The sequence below is a fragment of the Bos javanicus genome, chromosome 4, assembly GCF_032452875.1.
Source record: "Bos javanicus breed banteng chromosome 4, ARS-OSU_banteng_1.0, whole genome shotgun sequence".
In the NCBI taxonomy this organism is placed as follows: domain Eukaryota; kingdom Metazoa; phylum Chordata; class Mammalia; order Artiodactyla; family Bovidae; genus Bos; species Bos javanicus.
In genome coordinates, this window is record NC_083871.1 from 81,432,528 (window position 1) to 81,452,511 (window position 19,984).

Sequence of the window (19,984 nt, forward strand, 5' to 3'; positions counted from 1 at the left end):
GGGAAAATATATTTAGTATACAGTATTTACCATAATAGAAAAGTAAACTAAGCATTTTAGAAGATTTTTCTATAAAAATGGTTGAAATCAAAACAGTTTTCTTTTTGCTCTCAGTTATCTAGAAAATAAAAATAACCAGAAAATCAAAATTTCTAAGCACTTTAGCTAATCAGCTGCTGGTAATTGCTGGTATATAACAACTCTAGGCTACAAAAAAAATTGAAAAAAGCATTTGTCCTTATACCTCATATACATATTCTGTGAAGAACCAAAGTGATTTTCCTAGAAATTAAATGTTTTATCTATTAGCTGCAATGATGACATAAGACTTGGGATCAAATAGCTATGTTCCACCAGGAACCAGTTGGACCATAACTCAGAGCAGGTAAAGAGCCACCATCAATGAGACAATACAGAAGGATGTAATACTATATTTTAGTCTACCAGTATAAAATTTTCTGACCCTAGAAACCACAAAGATGAAGGTGGAATTGATTAACTTCACAACAAAAACAAATTGTTCTAACTCTAGTAAGAGAATAGAACTGATTCTAAGATTGGGAAGCTTCCATTTAGGAACAATCGATTAGGTTCACTATTCTACAAGATCCTGCAAAGACAAAACTTAAATTCAGGGAATATTTGTCAAGACCAATGACTCTTTCTCCTATTTCTTTTATATTTTTATCTTAACTATCTTGCTAATTTTCAGAACATTTTGAAAGCACCAAATTGTTTTAAAGTATCTAATGGGAGAATTAAATTACATCACAATGAAATCTGTCTTCCTGTTTTATTCTTTTCTCCTTTGAGACATTCTCCCAATTACCAATCAGCACAAGATAAAAGCCCTGGTTTCCCTCACTATGGCCCACGTCATATAAAAATATGACATGTCCATGAATATAAGTAAAGATTTCACCTGTACAAAATCAGAGCATCCTCAACTATACACTTGCATCTTGCCTAAACTTCTTTTAAAAAAAAATAGTGAATGATGTTCTTTAATGCAGTCAACTTGCATTTAATTGAACCAATAGTAAAAAATAATAACATAAAATAATTATATAAAATTCTTCGTAGTTTCCTTTGGAAGTCCTCTGATTTCTCATTTTTTGGTGTGTCTTTACCTTCTTACTTACTCATCCTAATATTAGTTAAATGTTCATATTCATTTATCCCCTAAATTTAAACTCAGAGAGAAATGGGAACTCTTAGCAAGTTACAGAACAGAAATTAGATGGGGATTAAAAATTGGCCACAAGAATCAAGGAGACACAAGAGATGCAGTTTCATCCCTGGGTTGGGAAGATCCCATGGAGGAGGGCATGGCAACCCACTCCAGTATTCCTGCCTGCAGAATCCCATGGACAGAGGAGCCTGGCAGGCTATGGTCCATGGGGTTGCAAAGAGTCAGACACGACTGAAGTGACTGAGTGCACACACATGAACAGCCAAGGATTGGCAAGCTGGCAAAAGCCTTCAAGGCAGGAATGCATTAGGCTTCTTGGGGAGATTCAAGTGCAAACCTGTAGTGCCCAAACACTTGAACTTTGTGATAATATACTTTTTTTTTTTTCTCTCTCTCTCTCTCTCGACTCCAGTCTCTCAAATTCTTTGGTCACAGACTGCTGCTTCTCCGTCTTTCCATCCTCTATTCACCCTACAGCATAATATCACCTTTCAGCTTCCACTTCCTTCCTGGATGCAGGATAGTCTTTCTTCACAGATTTGGCACATTTTAGGCTGTTCTCAAGGAAATTCTTCCAGAGCTGACTTATTAATTAGGTACAAATTGCCAACATCTGTTGGATCGTAGAAAAAACACAGGAGTTTCAGAAAAACGTCTACTTCTGCTTTACTGACTATGCCAAAGCCTTTGACTGTGTGGATCACAACAAACTGGAAAATTCTTAAAGAGATAGGAATATCAGATCACTTTACCTGCCTCCTGAGAAATCTGTATGCAGGTCAAGAAACAACAGTTAGAACTGGACATGGAACAACAGACTGGTTCCAAATCGGGAAAGGAGTACGTCAAGGCTGTACATTATCACCCTGTTTAACTAATATGCAGAGTACATTAAGATAAACGCTGGACTGGATGAAGTACAAGATGGAATCAAGATCACCGGGAGAAACATCAGTAACCTCAGATACATAGATGGCAACCCTCTCCAGTACTCTTGCCTAGAAAATTTCAAGGATGGAGGAGCCTGGTGGGCTATAGTCCATGCAGTCACAAAGAGTAAGACACGATTGAGCGACTTCATGACCTTTATGGCAGAAAGCGAAGACGAACTAAAGAGCCTCTTGATGAAAGTGAAAGAGGAGAGTCAAAAAGCTGACTTAAAAGTCAACATTCAGAAAACTAAGATCATGGCATCTGGTCCCATCACTTCATGGGAAAAAGACAGGGAAACAGTGGAAAAAGAGAGAGACTTTATTTTGGGGGCTCCAAAATCACTGCAGATGGTGACTGCAGCCATGAAATTAAAACACCCTTGCTCCTTGGAAGAAAAGCTATGACCAACCTAGACAGCGTATTAAAAAGCAGAGACATTACTTTGCCAACAAAGGTCCATCTAGTCAAAGCTATGGTTTTTCCAGAAGCCATGTATGAAAGTAAGAGTTGGACTACAAAGAAAGCTGAGTGCTGAAGAATTGATACTTTTGAACTGTGGTGTTGGAGAAGACTCTTGAGAGTCCCTTAGACTGCAAGGAGATCCAACCAGTCCATCCTAAAGGAAATGAGTCCTGGGTGTTCATTGGAAGGACTTATGTTGAAGCTGAAACTCCAATACTTCGGCCACTTGATGCAAAGAACTGACTCATTTGAAAAGACCCTGATGCTGGGAAAGATTGAAGGCAGGAGGAAAAGGGGATGACAGACGATGAGATGGTTGGATGGCATCACTGACTCAACGGACATGACTTTGAGTAAATTCCAGGGGTTGGCGATGGACAGGGAAGCCTGGCATGCTGCAGTCCATGGGGTCACAAAGAGTCAGACACGACTGAGCAACTGAACGGAACTAAACTGATAGTGCCTAAGACCAACAATGCTTTAGGGGTACACATAAATGCTTTAATTTTAATTTTTTTTTAAATCAGAAGAAAAAATGGACATAATAACTAATTACATTCAACTGGACATGGAAAAACAGACTGGTTCCAAAAAGGAAAAGGAGTACGTCAAGGATGTATATTGTCACCCTGCTTATTTAACTTCTATGCAGAGTACATCATGAGAAACGCTGGGCTGGAAGAAGCACAAGCTGGAATCAAGATTGCTGGGAGAAATATCAATAACCTCAGATATGCAGATGACACCACCCTTATGGCAGAAAGTGAAGAGGAACTAAAAAGCTTCTTGATGAAAGTGAAAGAGGAGAGTGAAAAAGGTGGCTTAAAGCTCAACATTCAGAAAACTAAGATCATGGCATCTGGTCCCATCACTTCATGGGAAATAGATGGGGAAGCAGTGGAAACAGTGTCAGACCTTATTTTGGGGGGCTCCAAAATCACTGCAGATGGTGATTGCAGCCATGAAATTAAAAGACGCTTACTCCTTGGAAGAAAAGTTATGACCAACCTAGATAGCATATTCAAAAGCAGAGACATTACTTTGCCAACAAAGGTCTGTCTAGTCAAGGCTATGGTTTTTCCAGTGGTCATGTATGGATGCGAGAGTTGGACTGTGAAGAAAGCTGAGCGCCGAAGAATTGATGCTTTTGAACTGTGGTGTTGGAGAAGACTCTTGGGAGTCCCTTGGACTGCAAGGAGATCCAACCAGTCCATTCTAAAGGAGATCAGCCCTGTGTTCTGTGGAAGGAATGATGCTAAGGCTGAAACTCCAGTACTTTGGCCACCTCATGCAAAGAGTTGACCCATTGGAAAAGACTCTGATGCTGGGAGGGGACAGGAGGAGAAGGGGACGACAGAGGATGATGAGATGGCTGGATGGCATCACCAACTCGATGGATGTGAGTTTGAGTGAACTCTGGGAGATGGTGATGGACAGGGAGGCCTGGTGTGCTGCAATTCATGGGGTCGCAAAGAGTTAGACATGACTGAGTGACTGAACTGAACTGAACTGAACTTACACCAGTGCAATTATAAATATATAATTCAAATATGTTTATGGAAGAAAGGATGCATAAAGGCAAAATTTTCTTGGGCCCACAGAAGTCATAATAGTCCTTGAATTCTTCTGCATCAGCACAACCCTACATCCTCCTCCATCAGAACTTGTCCATTCCAGCAAAAGAGACACTGATGTATAGATCAGTCTTATGGACTCTGTGGGAGAGGGAGAGGGTGGGGAGATTTGGGAGAATGGCAGTGAAACATGTATAATATCATGTATGAAACGAGTCGCCAGTCCAGGTTCGATGCACGATACTGGATGCTTGGGGCTGGTGCACTGAGATGACCCAGAGGGAGGGTATGGGGAGGGAGGAGGGTTCAGGATAGGGAACACAGGTATACCTGTGGTGGATTCATTTCGATATTTGGCAAAACTAATACAATATTGTAAAGTTTAAAAATAAAATAAAATTAAAAAAAAAAAAAAGAACTTGTCCATTCTACCTGGACGGGTAATACCCAGACCAGAGGTGACTATAGATTATTTATTCCAAACATGATTTATGGTGATAGTTGCATAACTCACTAAATCTACTAAAAACTATTAAACGGTCACCCTTAATATAGGATGAATTTTATGATATGTAAAATATACCTCAATAAAAAAATTTAAAGAATAGATTAAATAGGAAAAGTAGAAATACAAGTGTATCTAGAGGTACAAAAAGATGAATTTCAGATTATTATGCTTGCTTGAATTCCAAAGTTTATCCATAAAAATGTGCTGCAATAAGGAGAGTTAAAATTTTACCTATCTTAAATATGAACATCTTAAAAGATGATGCTGTTAAAGTACTGCACTCAATATGTCAGCAAATTTGGAAAACTCAGCAGTGACCACAGGACTGGAAAAGGCCAGTTTTTATTCCAGTACCAAAGAAAGGTAATGCCAAAGCATGTTCAAACTACCACATAATTGTGCTCATTTCACATGCTAACAAAGTAATGCTCAAAAGTCTCCAAGTGTGCTTCAGCAGAACATGAACCAAGAATTTCCAGATGTACAAGCTAGATTTAGAAAAGGCAGAGGAACTAGAGATCAAATTGCCAACATCTGTTGGATCACAGAAAAAGCAAGAGAATTTCAAAAAGCATCTATTTCTGCTTCATTGACTAAACTAAAGCCTTTGACTGTGTGATTCAAAACAAACCATGGAAATTTTTCAGAGATGGGAATACCATACCACCTTATCTGCCTCCTGAAAAACTTGTATGCAGGACAACAAGCAACAGTTAGAATCAGACTTCAAACAATGGACTGGTTCCACATTGGGAAAGGAGTACGTCAAGGCTGTATGTTGTCACCCTGCTTATTTAACTTATATGTAGAGTACATCAGTTGAAATGCCGAGCTGGATAAATCAAAAGCTGGACTTCCAGGAAAAATATCAACAATCTCATATATGCAGATGATAGCACTCTAATGGCAGAAATGAAGAGGAAATAAAGAGCCTCTTGATGAGGGTAAAACAGGAGAGTGAAACAGCTGGCTTAAAACTCAACATTCAAAAAACTAAGACCATGGCATCTTGTCCCATCTCTTTATGGCAAATAGATCAGGAAAAAGTGGGAATAGTGGAAGATTTTATTTTCTTGGGCTCCAAAATCACTGCGAATGGTGATGGCAGCCACGAGATTAAAAGATTCTTGCTCCTTGGAAGAAAAGCTATGATAAGCCTAGACAGCGTATTCAAAGGCAGAGACATCACTTTTCCAACAAAGGTCCATATAGTCAAAGCTACAGTTTTTCCAGTCACCATGTACGGATGTGAGAGTTGGACCAAGAAGAAAGCTGAGCACTGAAGAACTGATAATTTCAAATTATGGTGCTGGAGAAGAGTCTTGAGAGTCTCTTTGACAGCAAGGAGATTAAACTAGTCAATCCTAAAGGAAATCAACCCTGAATATTCATTGGAAGGGCTAATGCTGGAACTGAACCTCCAACACTGTGGCCACCTGATCAAGGAGCTAACTCACTGGAAAAGACCCTGATACTGGGAAAGATTGAAGGCAAGAGGAGAAGGGGGCAACAGAGAATGAGATGGTTAGATGGCATCACTGATTCAATTGACATGAGTTTGAGCAAACTCTGGGAGATAATGAAGGACAAGGAAGGCTGGAGTGCTGTGGTCCATGGGGTCACAGTCGGACACAACTTAGTGAATGAACAACAGAATATGAACAATATACAAACAAGGATGAAAAAGTGAATCAAAAATGCCAAAACATTCTATATGTGAAAATAATTACAGAAGTTTGGTGATAAAAAAAAAAACTCATTGTAGTAGTAATTAGGGGAGCCTGGTTGCAATTAAGTACAGGAAGGATATTAAAACTTCCAAAAGATATTTCTGTAAGCCACAACAGAAGAATAAGAGCAACAGAATAATTGGAACCACATCCAAACCCACTTCCTTGTTATTTACCAATATCATCTAAAGAATACTGTCTAGATGCTGGCATTAGACAATCTTCAGTTGACAACTTTAAATCACATTAAAACTAAAAAAAAAAAAAATCAAAGAATTTTATGACATGGGTTAAAAGTTTATAGCCTTGAAACTACAAAAAAATTTGTGCCCACTACAAACCACATCCCGGCAACTGTCATGTCTCTGCAGTGAAATGGTTTTGTTGTGGTTGAGGCAATCATCTCTGAGTTAATTATTAGCTACTATTCAAATCAAGTGTAATTTGTCTATTGTACATTAGATCACTTTTAAGAGAAGGGTACAAAATTTCATTTTTAGCAACTGATATTGAATGTTATAATCATTCATTTGTCATCCTATGCACTGCAATCAAAATGAGTAGAAAACTATGTTTTTTATGACTGCATGAAATGGCAGTCATTTTTCAGGCAGCTGAAATTAAGTTCAAATGTTATCTGCTTAATGACAGTGAACATTTATATAAAAAGAGAAAATGAATACTTTTTTTAAAATGTGCTTTCCTATTATGTTATTTTGAAAAGTATCTAGAACTAGCACTTCCCATTTACATAAAGCAGATTTTAACCATTTTGTGGTTTGGTTTGGGGATCTAAAACAAATCAATGTTATCTTAAATTGAAAGACTAAGTGAAGTTAGTCAAGATTTCTCTATTATGAAAAGATATAATAATTATGATAAAATAATGTCAATAGCCATTTTTTAATCTCAGCATATTTTTAACACTGGAAATACTTTTTCAATAGCCTAATAAAATTAATATTACTCATCAGCAGAATACTTTCGTATATACAAAGAATTTTTCATATTCTTTTTTGCACTAGAACCTCAAAACAACCCAGTATGTTAGCATGGTGAATAGTTTTTGATGAGCTGCCCATCATCCTACTCTTGCATTCCAGTTCCCTATAATGAAAAGGACATCTTTTTGGGGTGTTAGTTCTAAAAGGTCTTGTAGGTCTTCATAGAACTGTTCAACTTCTTCAGCTTTACTGGTTGGGCATAGGCTTGGATCACCGTGATATTGAATGGTTTGCCTTGGAAATGAATAGAGATCATTCTGTCATTTTTGAAATTGCATCCAAGTACTGCATTTTGAACTCTTTTGTTGACCATGATGGCTACTCCATTTCTTCTATGGGATTCCTGTCCACAGTAGTAGATATAATGATCATCTGAGTTAAATTCATCAATACAAGTCCATTTTAGTTCGCTGATTCCTGGAATGTCGACGTTCACTCTTGCCATCTCCTGTTTGATCACTTCCAATTTGCCTTGATTCATGGACCTAACATTCCAGGTTCCTATGCAATATTGCTTTTACAGCATCGGACCTTGCTTCTATCACCGGTCACATCCACAACTGGGTATTGTTTTTGCTTTGCCTCCATCCCTTCATTCTTTCTGGAGTTATTTCTCCACTGATCTCCGGTAGCATTATGAGCACCTACCAACCTGGGGAGTTTCTCTTTCAGTATCCTATCATTTTGCCTTTACATACTGTTCACGGGGTTAGAAAACTAAGATCATGGCATCTGGTCCCATCACTTCATGGGAAATAGATGGGGAAGCAGTAGAAACAGTGTCAGACCTTATTTTGGGGGGCTCCAAAATCACTGCAGATGGTGCCTGCAGCCATGAAATTAAAAGACGCTTACTCTTTGGAAGGAAAGTTATGACCAACCTAGATAGCATATTCAGAAGCAGAGACATTGCTTTGCCAACAAAGGTCTGTCTAGTCAAGGCTATGGTTTTTCCAGTGGTCATGTATGGATGTAAGAGTTGGACTGTGAAGAAAGCTGAGTGCTGAAGAATTGATGCTTTTGAACTGTGGTGTTGGAGAAGACTCTTGAGAGTCCCTTGGACTGCAAGGATATCCAACCAGTCCATTCTAAAGGAGATCAGCCCTGGGATTTCTTTGGAAGGAATGATGCTGTGGCTGAAACTCCAGTACTTTGGCCACCTCATGCGAAGAGTTGACTCATTGGAAAAGACTCTGATGCTGGGAGGGATTGGGGGCAGGAGAAGGGGACAACAGAGGATGAGATGGCTGGATGGCATCACCGACTCGATGCACATGAGTTTGGGTGAACTCCAGGAGTTGATGATGGACAGGGAGGCCTGGCGTGCTGCGATTCATGGCGTCACAGAGTCGGACACGACTGAGCAACTGAACTGAACTGCCCATCATCCTTTTCCTCTTCCTGTGGCCAAAAAATAACCCCACTATTCTTTAAGGAAATCACCTCTCCCCAGTCATAGCAGTATAGTTTGGGTGGAGTTAACCCCATCCATTGTACCAGAAATGGCTTAAGCTAATTAGTATTCTTTATCTTTCGGTCTCATTAATTGGTTCAGGAATAGTCACTTAACTCAGTCACTTAACGGTCACTGTTTTGTGTTCTAGGACTTCTAGGCAAGGGCACTTCTTTTTTGTTCCATGGGAACTAATGAAAGATTTTGAAACTGTCCTGAGTAGTACAGTGGAAGGATGTAAGATCTGGAAACAGAACTGCTAACAACTTTTTTTTAAAGATCTGGACCATTTTTAAGGTTTTTATTGAATTTGTTACAATGGTGCTTCTGTTTTATGTTTTGCTTTTTTGGCCGTGAGACACGTGGAATCTTAGCTCCCCAACCAGGGTCCAACCTGCACCCCCTACATGCTAAGGCAAGGTCTTAACCACTGAACCACCAGGGAAGTCCTGACAACTGCTAACAACTTTAGTACCACACAATGAAAGATGGAGAAAAAGGGAGGGAAAAGGAGAAAGGCTGAGAGCACAGAATGAAAGCAGGAAAGTGAAGAAAGACAAGAAAAAAAATAGAGAAAAGAGATCCCTAAGTCAGAAGAAGTCCTTATCAGAAGAAAAGAGAGAGTCCAGAGCCAAAGAATTAGGGTAGAGGCACAGCATCCAAAAAAAAAGAGCTTAGGCTGTAGTGGGTTCAGAGAATGAACAGGCTCTTATCACCCACTGCACAACACTTCAGGAAGGCTTCCGCATAAATTATTACCTGCATGTCACCACCTTCAGAAACTCTCTGATACTGCTCACAGCTCAGAGGTTATTCTGAAGTGGCAACAGCAGCAAGGATTCAAGCAAACATGGTCATTGGTTGAAAAGACCTAACAGAATTTACAGAGAGATAAACAGAAGTCTTAAAAGTTAAAATCCAAATTCTGAAGCATGACATATAAGGTCCAACCACATTCTATAACCCTGTCAGGGCACCACAGCAAACTATCTATACCTCCAACTTTTCCATCCAACTTGGTTGCCTCTTCTAGTAAACCCTGAACAGCAGCATTGCCTTCCACTCCAACCTTTGGAGCACAGAGGCTGGGACACAGTGACTGTTCAGTGAACTAGAACTGAAACAAAAAAATCCCATCATCCCATGACTCTAAATGCTATTTTTCTCAAGATTCTCATATCTCAACAAAAGCACTTATCTGTAACATTAAATTCCATGACAGTTTTCACTCACAGATCTAAACATGATTAGATATTGATCCAGAAGGGCCTACTTGGTTGCACTGTCTTACTGCAGCTCTTGGCAGGCTTTGGGGAAGTAGGGGCAGTCTCACTATTTGTTTCCTTACTACTGAGTGTTCTTCTGCTTCCCCTGCCTCTTACTCAATTTGCCTTCTCTTTAGCTTCACCAAAGGAAAACTGAAGCTTGCCTGTCTCTCAATGCCAAAGCTTTTCCTTCATTAAGCAGGGACAAGAGAACCAGTCAGGATGTCAGAAACCAGAGGTCTTGCTGTGACTCAGTTGCTCAAACAGGTCAACCTCTCTTAGCCTCAGTTTTCTTGTAAGTGAAATGAAAATAGAAATTCCTCATCTACCTCTCTCCCTCAAATGATGATTATGAGGGTTAAATAAAATAGTATGTGTGCAAGTGCAAAGCCCTAGAATAAGGCATAATAGATTTTTATCATTAAAGGGTAGTCAATGACATTGGCCAAGTTATGAAAACAAAATAAGTGTCCATCAATGAATCTCACTTATATCTGGAATCTAAATTTTTTTTTATTTTTATTAAAAAAAATACCAAGTTCATATATATATATATATATATATATATATATATATATATATAGATGGTTGAAGTGAGGGACGGGGGGTGTGCAAAATGGGTGAAGGCGGTCAAAAGGCATAAACTTGCAATAATAAAATTTAAAAGTTAAGGAGACATAAAGTACATCATGGTGACTCTATATTGCACGTTTGAAAGTTGCTAAAAGAGTATATCTTAAAAGCTATCACAAGAAAAATATATTTGTAACTTTATATAGTGATGGAAGCTAACTAGGCTTATTATGATGACCTTTTCACAGTATATACAAATACCAGATCATCATGTTTACACTGCAACTAATATAATGTTCTATGTCAATTATTAAAAGAGATCTAATGAGTCTTAAATACACTAGTGATTTTAGCAACCTTTGACTGGGTTACCTGTAACATAATAGGCTAAATCACTGCTACTGTGTTCACCAAAAGCAAATCATTTCATCATTAGTTGTTTATCAAGTTCTTATCCTAAGTCAATCGTTCACTACTTTTTTCTAATTTTCCCTCGCAAATCTAAGGGATATGAGGCATATCCACTGGTAACAGTGGTTCTCTGACTTATCTCCAAAGATTGGTAGACCTGCTATTTGACAAATACTTGGGCTTTGAAGAGGCTACAGACATAAATAAAAATGAACATTATTCCTGCACACATGGAACTTACAGCCTCAGGGAGCAACGCAAACAACAGATTTAGACACACACTCTAAGTATGCGTGAGTCTGTACTTACTGTACTCTCACTTTGAAACAGCCCCACCTGTGACTTCACCCACCTTCATTCCCACCCCCAGGGAAGCACACACCTCCAGATTGTGAATCACTGTGTTAGGTGTCAGAAGAGAATTAAACTCTATAATACTCTACAAGAAATTTTTTTCCCAGGTTAAGAATTGATACTATAAGAAAAGCAGTCCAGGTAGAGATCAGGAGACCTAAGTAGAACCTCAAATACAGAACGAGCTGCATAATTTGTGAGTACTGAGGCAAAATGAAAAATGTAGGGCCTCTCATTCAAAAACTATTACAGATAGAACAGTCTTATGGACTCTGTGGGAGAGGGAGAGGGTGGGAAGATTTGGGAGAATGGCATTGAAACATGTAAAATATCATGTATGAAACGAGCTGCCAGTCCAGGTTCGATGTATGATACTGGATGCTTGGGGCTAGTGCACTGGGATGACCCAGAGGGATGGTATGGGGTGTGAGGAGGGAGGAGGGTTCAGGATGGGGAACACATGTATACCTGTGGCGGATTCATTTTGATATTTGGCAAAACTAATACAATTATGTAAAGTTTAAAAATAAAATAAAATTTAAAAAAAAAAGAAAAAAAACAAAAACTATTACAGATAGCTAGTGGGAAGCTGCTGTATAGCACAGGGAGCTCAGCTCAGTGTTCTGTGATGACCTAAGTTGGGGGCTGGTGGGAGGCTCAAGAGGGAGAGGATATGTGTGTGTATATATATATACACACATATATAGCTGATTCGTTGTATAGCAGAAACTAACACAACATTATGAAGCAATTATATTCCAATTTTTTAAATTATTAAGAATTTCAAGGCAGTGACAGCAGAGCATTTAAATTAAGCCCAGTGCCTTCTGTGACTGCATAAGTCACAAACCCATGAAACCTTCATGGATTCCATATTTACTGGGTGTGCAATTTTTATGTAGTGACTTAACCTATTTCAGGTTCCTTGCAGCTATAAAATTAAGGGAGGGAAGAAAAGACTTTCAACTTCACTCCATACCTAACCTCTGCCTCTCTGTTAAGGAGATAGATCATTCATTTGGAGAGAGTTCTTTCACCCTTTTATATAACCATTAAAACTCTGACTGTAACTCAAAGCTAGTAATGAAAACCCATTAATAGTATTTATCTTCAACCATACTAATGTTTCTTGCCTCTATATACCACCTTAATTTTGTCTAAAAGAAAACAAAAAGTCTCCAAAGGAGAGTTCCAAGTTTACTATTTTCCCATGAATTCCATTTAAATCTGAAATTCCCAACTGAGGTTTCTATGAAGTATTTTTTCCCTCACTAAAATGTCTCCTTGAACAAATTAGATATTTTCTTTTTTTCCTCTCCCTGAAAAATTATTCAGAAGCAACCTCCACATACAGTACAACATCTAGGTCTCATCCAGTGAAAAGCAGGCAAAATGTCAATTTGAGAGTGAGTTAAATAATCCTTTTATTCTACCTGCTTAGCGCTTAGCACTTGGCATAACATAACTGACAGCAATACAGACCAAGTGTTTTTAATCTGGAGCTTATGGAAAGAATTTTGGGAAGTAATTAACTTGAATGGAAAAAAATATACCTTTATTTTCATTAACCTCTAAATTAAATTTAGCATTTTATTCCATTATGAACATAAGCAACAAACCACAGGAGTATGTTGTTGTTGTTCAATCGCTCAGTCATGTCCAACTCTTCGTGACCCCATGGACTGCAGCACGCCAGGCTTTCCTGTCCTTCACCATCTCCCGGAGCTTGCTCAAACTCATGTCCATTGAGCCAGTGATGCCATCCAACCAACTTATCCTCTGTCATCCCTTTCTCCTCCTGCCTTCACTCTTTCCCAGCATCAGGGTGTTTTCTAATGGGTCAGGTCTTCATATCCGGTGGCCAAAGTGTTGGAGCTTCAGCTTCAGCATCAGTCCTTCCGATGAATAGTCAGGACTGATTTCCTTTAGGATTAACTGGTTTGATCTCCCTGCAGTGCAAGGGACTCTCAGGGGTCTTCTCCAACACCACAATTCAAAAGCATCAATTCTTCGGCACTCAGCCTTCTTTAGGGTCCAACGTTCACATCCATACATGACAACTGGAAAAACCACAGCTTTGAATATATGAACATTTGTTGGTAAATTTAGCATTTTGTTCCATTATGAACACGGGCAACAAACCACAGGAGTATGAGCAGTGCCTAAGTATGACTTGATTACCAGTAAATACTAAGCACATTTTCTTATCATATTATAGTTACTTCAGTCACTACTTTAAAATTGCAATGGTTATTGAATCCTCTAATAGATAATTCTATTTTAATGTATTAATGAAAAATCATATGTACTATTATAATACAATTTGGCTTTTACATTGAAACAACTGCAGTTCAATATAATTGGCTTCCTTTGTAATTCTAAATATCTCATTCTATGCATTCAAAAACATAATTCTGAGGAAAGGTCTATAGACTTCACCAGACTACCCAAATGGTCTATGGCACAAAAAAGATGACAACTGCATTTCTGTCTCAAAAATAGTAACAGACCTAATAAAAACAGTCTTTAGAATTCTGGTTCCACAGCAATATCCACATTATAACAAAATTTTTGTGGTCCACTGATTTTAATATTACAACATCAAGGACACAAAAACAGAACAGCTTTTGCTGTTGTTGGGTTTTTTTGGGGGAGGAGGAGCAGTTCCTCTTGTTTTGTTTTTTGTTTTTGCACATGACCACAGGATTTGATATGAAAACGTATAACACAGATATATGTTTTTCCTCCATTATCTGAAATGTTATTTGGATTGGTACCTGGGATGACAGTAGGTTACAATCAATGAACAGTCCTTTTCCGGTTTTATATCTTTGTATCAATCCAGTCATAATGGCTCCATAGGCATAAAGGCCAGTGGCAAGATCAGTCATGGCCACTCCTGGACGAACTGGATCTCCATCCTGATTTGAGGGTTGGGTGAAGGAAAACACAAATTGAAAATTAAAACCATCATATAAATTCACAAATATTCTAAGGTCAAATAAAAGAAAGAATTGTATATCATGTGCACATACACACAAAAGAAATACAACAAACTGCTATTGTGGATATCTGTTGGTGGCAAGAATGTATTTATATTTACTATATATTTATCATATTTCTCAACCCACCCACCCCCTACCAACCAAACTAAACAAAACCAAATGAAATAAAAGCTTCCCACTGTAAAATATATTAAGAGGGAACTTCAGACATGTTTTTAAAAATGTTTTATTGCATTTGGTTTTGTTTAGTTTGGTTGGTAGAGGGTGGGTTCAGAAATATGATAAATATACTGTAAATATATTACTTATAATTTCAAAGAGTCAAGCAATCAAAAGGCACAGGAGAAGCAGAAGCAGCTTCTAGACATTGAGAGAAGCCCTCACAATGACAAAATATTTAAGTAAAGTTTTAATACTAATTAACATCTTCAATTTATGTCAGTCTTAGTTGACAATCCAATCCTTGACCTTGAATCAGAATCCTTGAATTCTGATATGTAAAGATATCAGAATAGTACCAGGCAAAAGACACTTGCTCTGTAGAAGAAAAGCTATGATAATCATGAAAGTGAAAGTCGCTCAGCTGTGTCCGACTCTTTGCTACCCCATGGTTTATACAGTCCAGGGAATTCGCCAGGCCAGAATACTGGAGTGGATAGTTATTCCCCTCTCCAGGGGATCTTCCCAACACAGGGATCAAACCCAGGTCTCCTGAATTGCAGGTGGATTCTTTACCAGCTGAGCCAACAGGGAAGCCCTAGGGAGCACATTAAAAAGCAGACACTACTTTGACAACAAAGGTCCATCTAGTCAAAGCTATGGCTTTTCCAGTAGTCATGTATGGGTATGAGAAAAGTGAAAGTAAAAATGGCTCAGTCGTATCCGACCCTTTGCTACCCTATGGACTATTCAGTCCACGGATGTAAGTGCTGAACAATAAAGAAGACTGAACGCCAAAAAATTAATGCTCTTGAGCTGTGGTGTTGGAGAAGACCCTTGAGAGTCCCTTGGACTGCAAGGAGATCCAACCAGTCAATCCTAAAGGAAATCAACCCTGACTATTCATTGGAAGGACTGATGCTGAATCTCCAGTACTTTGACCACCTGATGCAAAGACCTGACCCATCAGAAAGAACCCTGATGCTGGGAAAGATTGAAGGCAGGAGGAGAAGGGGATGACAGAGGATGAGATGGTTGGATGGCATCACTGACTCAATGGACAGGAGTTTGAGCAAACACCGGGAGATGGTGAAGGACAGGGAAGCCTAGCATGCTGCAGTCCATGGGTTCGCAAAGAGTTGGACATGACTGAGTGACTGAACAAGGCAAACAAAAAGTATCCATAAAAATTAGCTATCAAATTTTTTATCAACATTATTATTAATCATTATTGAGTCAGTTTCTATTTTTTACTACCTTGAATTATGCTAAGTCTTTCATTGCACATAATGCCTATAAAACCTACATTTCACAGTTCACCTGGTTGACATATTAATTCATTCACCTCCTTATTCATTAATTCCAGCTGTTGTTCAGTCATTTTCAGAAGCTAATTTTTCCTTTTCTGAAATCTATACACAAACTATGCTAATCATCTTACAATACAGCTGAATAGGTCAAAAGCAAGTAAGTGAGACCCACTCCAGTATTCTTGCTTGGGAAATCCCATGGACAGAGGAGCCTGATGGACTACAGTGTATGGGGTTGCAAGAGAGTCAGACACAACTTAGTGAATAAACAATTTTTTCCCCCTGCTTGTCAACACAATTTCAAGGAAGATAGTGCTACAAAAACTGGAAATTTCTGGGAATCTTCTATTATTACTGGCAAAACTTTTAATGGCATGAATCCATAAATTTAAAATTAATACCATCATTTGGATTTAAGACTTTAATATATTAAAAGTGAGAGGCGAGTTCAAACTTAAGTTTATAGACATCACCTGCTTTCTCACTATAATATTAATATAATCACATTTTCTCTGCCATACTTTTCAGACAAATAGGGACAAATAAGATAATAAATCCTTTATATTATATTTTAAATTTCCTGAAAAGCAGAGACTATACCTAATATTCTAAAAACATCATTACATTATCCAGCATAATAGTGAGATGTTTGACTATTAAATAAACATTGTCATCCATATATTAGAAACAAAATTGCCACTGCTGAAAAACGACAATTTCTGCCACGTGAAATACTAATTTAAAGAGGCTTGCTCTCTGTGAAGAAGACCTAGGGTGGTGGGATGGAGGGGAGGGAGGTTTAAGTAGGAGGGGATATATGTATACATACAGCTGATTCACATTGTTGTACAGCAGAAACTAAAACAACATTGTAAAGCAATTATAATCCAATTTTTTTTTAAAAGAGTTTTGTTTTCAGGTAAAGAAACTTGCTGACACTTTTTAGATTCAAAGATATGAATAGGCTGAAAATAAAAGCATGGGAATGAATATATCATGCAAACAGCACACATAAGAATGTTGGAGTGACTATATGAATATCAGACTAAATAGGCTTAAAAGAAACAAAAAGAAAGCTACCAGAGAAAAACAGAGAGATTTTATAACAAAAAAAGGATCAATGCACGAGGAAGTATAACAAAAGCATACAGGCACCCAAAAATTGAACCAGCAAAATACAAAAAGCAAAAGTGACAGGTCGGAAGAGAGAAATAAACCCTGCAGGAACACTAGTAGGGATGTCAAACCTGAAACGTGAATAGTGAACAATGCAACTAGACAGAGGATTAGAAAGAGAAATAAAAAGTTTAAACAACACTATAAACCAAGTATATCTAACAGATATAAAATGCACATTCCCAAGTGCACATGGAACATTCTCTAGGACAGACCATATCCTAGACCATCAGACAAGCTGAAATAAATTTTAAGTGAGTGACTTCATACAAAATATGTTCTCAGATCACAATGAAATGAATTTCGAGTAAATAACATGCATATTGGAGAAACTCAAAACTATGTGGACAGTAAACAGTGTACTCCCAAAACACCAGTAACAGAGGGAATCATATAATTAGAAAATACTTCAAGATAATAAAAATAAAGGCACAACATACCAGTATTTATGGATGCAGCTAAAGCAGTATTTGAAGGTAATTTAGAATTGTAAATACCAATTTAAAAAAGAAGAAGAATTGTAAATACCAACTTAAAAAAGAAGAAAGATCTCAAATCAGTTACCTAGTTTTCTACTTTAAGATATCAGAAAAAGAAGAGCAAACTGAACTAAAGCAAGCAAAAGGAAGGAAACAATACACATTAGAACAAAACTAATGAAATGCAGAATAGAATCCCAACAGAGAAAATCAACAAAATGAACAGTTGGCTCTTTGAAAAGATCAGTAAGACTGATGAACTTTTAGCTGAATCATCCAAGAAAAAAGGAGACTATTCAAATTACTAACATCAGGAATGAAAGTTGGACATCACTAACAACTTGAATAAATAAAAAGTATTATATGGAAATAAAATGAAGAATTATACACTGACAATTTTGATAACCTAGATGAAATGGACAAACTCCTAAAAAGATACAAACTACTGAAACTGACTAAAGAATAAATAGAAAAAAAGGAAATCAATCCTGAATATTCACTGGAAGGACTGATGCTGAAGCTGCAGCCCCAATACTTTGGCCACCTGATGTGAAGAGCCAACTCATAGGAAAAGATCCTGATGCTGGGAAAAACTGAAGGCAAAAGGAGAATGAGGCAGCAGTGGATGAGATGGTTAGATAGTATCACTGACTCAATGGACATGAATCTGAGCAAACTCAGGGATATGGTGAAGGACAGGGAAGCCTGGGATGTTTGCAGTCAACAGGGTCGCAAAGAGGTGGACACAACTTAGCGACTGAACTACAACAGTCAAGATAAACATAAGATAAAACCCTTCATGATAAAATATTCAACACCAACACACTAGGAATAGAAGAAGATTCTTCAAGCCCTTAAAGGGTAAATGTGAAGAAAAGTTAAAATCATAGTTAAAGGTGAAAGACCGAATGTTTTTCCTCATTAGGAACAAGACAAGGATGTCTGCTCTCATCACTTCAATTAAACATTATGCTGTAGGTTTTAACCAGTGCAGTTAAGGAAGAAAAAAAAGACTGGAAATAAAGAAATGAAACTAACTTTATTTGCAGGTGACATACTTATTTATACAGAAAATACAAAGGAAGCCACTAAGAAAATTCTTAGAACAAGTAAGTGAGTTTAGAAAGTTTGCAAGATATAAGGCACCATAGAGAAATTAATATTTTTTCTACACAGTAAAGAATAAATAAACCAAAAATGAAATTAATAAGCAATTTCATTTACAATAGCATCAAGAAAACTAAAATATGAATACATTTAACAAAAAAAATACAAACATATTCTGAAAGCTACAAAATATGGTTGAAAGAAATTAAAGAAGATCTAAATAAATGGAAAGACACCTCACTGTCATGTTTCAAAAGATTCAAATTTTTTAATATTGCAATACTTCTCAAATTGATCTACAGATTTAGTGCAATTTCACCTATCAAAATCCTAGGTGTCTTAGAAAGTAATTAATATGGAAATTTCAGGGACAAAGAATAGCCAAAACAATCTAGAAAAAGAACAAAGTCGGAGGACACATACTTCCCATTTTAAAACTTACTACAAAGCTATTGTAAACAAGACCACATGGATAGCCCAGGTAGAAACACAGACAATGGAAATTCTCACCTTCAGTTTTGACAAGCATACCAAGTATAATTCAGAAACGGTCCTCAAAAAGTGCTTAAAAGAATGAAGTTGGACTCCCTCCTCACACTACATATAAAGTGAAAGCTGCTCAGTCGTGTCCAGCTCTTTGCGACCCCATGAACTATACAGCCCATGGAATTCTCCAGGCCAGAATACTAGAGTGGGTAGCCTTTCCCTTCTCCAGGGGATCTTGCCAACCCAGGGATCGAACCCAGGTCTCCTGCAGTGCAGGCGGATTCTTTACCAACTGAGCTATTAGGAAAGCCCCACTATATATAAAATTAATTCTAAATGGACAATAGACTTAAACATATAGGCTAAAACTATTTTTTAAAAAAGAATATAGGAGTAAATCCTCATGATCTTCAATTTGGCACTGATTTTTTAGATATATTTGGTTCCACTGGTAAAGAATCCACCTGCAATGCGGGAGACCTGGGTTTGATCGCTGGGTTGGAAGATCCCCTGGAGAAGGAAATGGCAACCCACTCCAGTATTCTTGCCTGGAAAATCCCATGGACAGAGAAGCTTGGCGGGCTACAGTCCACGGGGTCGCAAAGAGTTAGACACGACTGAGCGACTAACACACACACAAAAAGACATATGTTCCCCCAAGAAACGTGCACAAATTTTCATAGCAGCATTATTCACAGTAACCTAAGAGTGGGAATAACCCAAATATCCATCAACTGAAAAATGTATAAATAAAGTGTGGTATAGCTATATGATAGGATATTTTAGGCAATAAAAAGAAATGA

General features: G+C 37.8%; 1 protein-coding gene across 14 annotated transcripts in view; it reads right to left on the reverse strand.

The window, feature by feature from the left end:
* Positions 1-19,984, reverse strand: part of SUGCT (succinyl-CoA:glutarate-CoA transferase) — an 861,069-nt gene that overhangs the window by 739,309 nt on the left and 101,776 nt on the right. For all 14 annotated transcript variants that reach the window (XR_009736133.1, XR_009736132.1, XM_061415379.1 and 11 more), the window contains one exon: positions 14,237-14,380. Coding sequence is in view for 12 of the 14 variants with exons in the window: in XM_061415379.1 (XP_061271363.1) it covers positions 14,237-14,380 (144 nt within the window). In the remaining 2 variants the exon portion in view is untranslated. The remainder of the gene's footprint in view (positions 1-14,236; positions 14,381-19,984) is intronic.